Raw genomic sequence first — 2178 nt, forward strand, 5'->3', positions numbered from 1 at the left:
TAAAAATCGTAAAATCATCGTAAAATCATCGCATAAAATGCAGAAACTATTTCAAGAAGAAGAAGAAAGTATCGAAATATACAATAGAAGTACGAGTAAGAAATATTTTATAAATGTTTAAAATTTGTTAATGTTTAATTTGTTAAATGTTTGAAGAAGCGAGAACTTTCCTTCCGAAAAATTTAAATAACTATTTATTTGGACGTGCTATATATCTGGCGCCGTTTATACGCCATTAGTAAACAAAAAAAAAGTGAAATCGAAAAAGGATCAAGCTGCAAGTAATATAAATTTTTCGAGAAAAAATAATTTATTACTTAGGCCGAAATAGCATTTTCACTCTCACGTTCTCCTCGAAACTACGAGATAATTCTATAATTTTTTATAAATCACTTTTGGAAAAGATTTTCCCTATAAATAGTGCGTCTAGCGCTATTGGAAATCTATTTCCGAGTTGAACTCTTCTGTGTTTCTACTACGGTTTCGTCGTGCGGTATTTAAAAGTTTGTGTTCGTGATATTTTACGCGAAAAATGGGTAGTGTAATTATTAAAAAAATCATAAAGTTAGCATCGAAGTTGGATATCCGTATAAATGCGGATAAATTTTTATTTAAAATATCCAACGTTTCGCTTGATGATAATTATTTACTTTTTACACGTTTTTCGTGCGAATGTTCGGATACGATATTGGGGGTGCTATATCAACTGGGTTACTTAGCTGGCGACGAGCGTTTACTCCGGATTGCCGGAGAAGTAATTGAAACGCGACGTGCGGTTGGACACGAGGAGGAGGATGTGGGTGGTCACATTCAAAATCTCCTCTCTCACCTCTGTAATGGTAAGTGACTCTATTATTTTTATAAAAGTAACTCATATATCGAACTAGCGATTTAGCTAATTTTTAATAATAAATTGTAGTAAGAAATGCGCGTCAAAAAGCCACGGCGATAATATATCCGCTCACCCAGATTCGAAGACGACGCGCGGAGGACGAGCCAGAAGCAGGACCAGCACGTAAGTAATTTCGCTAAAAACTAGCCAGGAAGAATGTTAATATGTAATTTTTATCATTTTCTAAGATTAAAATATTAAATGTTTTTAGGAAGGGCTCGTATTTTACCCACACAGGAATTGGAGGAGGAGGAGGAAGAGGCGCCTCCGGAAATTATTCAATTATCATCTGGTAGGTTTACATTTTAAATAAATAATCTCTAAAACAAATGATAAAAGGTAGAAAATCTTAATACAACTCTGTTTTTAGATACGGCTGTAAGTACTCCCGATCGACGTGTGTTTTCACCTGGTAAGTTGTTAGAGAAAAAATATTAATTAATTAAAGTACATAATATTTTTATTAATCAAAGGACATAATATTAATATCAAAAATAAAAATTTACGTTATATTTTTCTTAGAATACGATCATATGTACTCCCCTGTAAACCCGGAGGAGAGAATCTGGAGCGAGGAAGAAGGGGAAGAAGAAGAAGTGCAGGAAGAAGAAGAAGAGCAGGAAGAAGAAGAAGAACGGGAAGAAGAAGAGCAGGAAGAAGAGCAGGAAGAAGAAGAGGAAGAGGAGAGGGAGGACGAGGAGGAAGAGGAGGAGGAGGAGGAAGAGGAGATGGAGGAACGTGAGGAAGAATTTGAACAAAGCGAAGAAGAAATTAGAGAAACACCGCCCGGTATATATTCCTTTTTTTAATTTCTATTAATTTCTCGATTTATGTTCGTATTTAATTTTAAATTATTGAATTTTTAATAGGAATACCTCCCAGTCCTATTCTCTACGTGAGAAGGAACCGACGATAAAAGACGTTACTCAGAAAAACATGTATGTTTATCAAATTAAATACGAACATATTCTAATATTCTAAGCAAACTTAAAGTATTTTCTACAAAATTCTAATTTTTGTAACTTTTGTACAGAAGCGAACATCGAAGAGCCGCAGTGTGGGGGAGGACTTGCTGCTCAAGAAAATTTGGAGGAGGGGGAGGTGGAAGAGGAGCAGGAAACAGCAGGCGAAGAAAGAGAAGAGGAAGAGGAGGAGGAGGAGGAGGAGGAGGAGGAGGAGGAGGAGGAGGAGGAGGAGGAGGAGGAGGAGGAGGAGGAGGAGGAGGAAGAGGAGGAGGAGGAGGAGGAGGAGGAGGAGGAGGAGGAGGAGGAGGAGGAGGAGGAGGA

The 2178-nt window shown here is 37.1% G+C and overlaps 1 protein-coding gene across 1 annotated transcript; it reads left to right on the forward strand.

Moving 5' to 3' along the window:
* Nucleotides 1–620: 620 nt before the first annotated feature.
* Nucleotides 621–2178, forward strand: LOC148936449 (uncharacterized). Its single transcript, XM_089078084.1, has 3 exons — nt 621–1184; nt 1263–1304; nt 1415–2178. The coding sequence occupies exons 1-3, from the start codon at nt 1094–1096 to the stop codon at nt 1699–1701; spliced, it is 420 nt and encodes a 139-aa protein (XP_088934210.1). The 5' UTR covers nt 621–1093; the 3' UTR covers nt 1702–2178.

This window comes from Pogonomyrmex barbatus, unplaced genomic scaffold (genome assembly GCF_055798465.1).
Source record: "Pogonomyrmex barbatus isolate J1 unplaced genomic scaffold, ASM5579846v1 scaffold21, whole genome shotgun sequence".
NCBI classification, from domain to species: Eukaryota; Metazoa; Arthropoda; class Insecta; order Hymenoptera; family Formicidae; genus Pogonomyrmex; species Pogonomyrmex barbatus.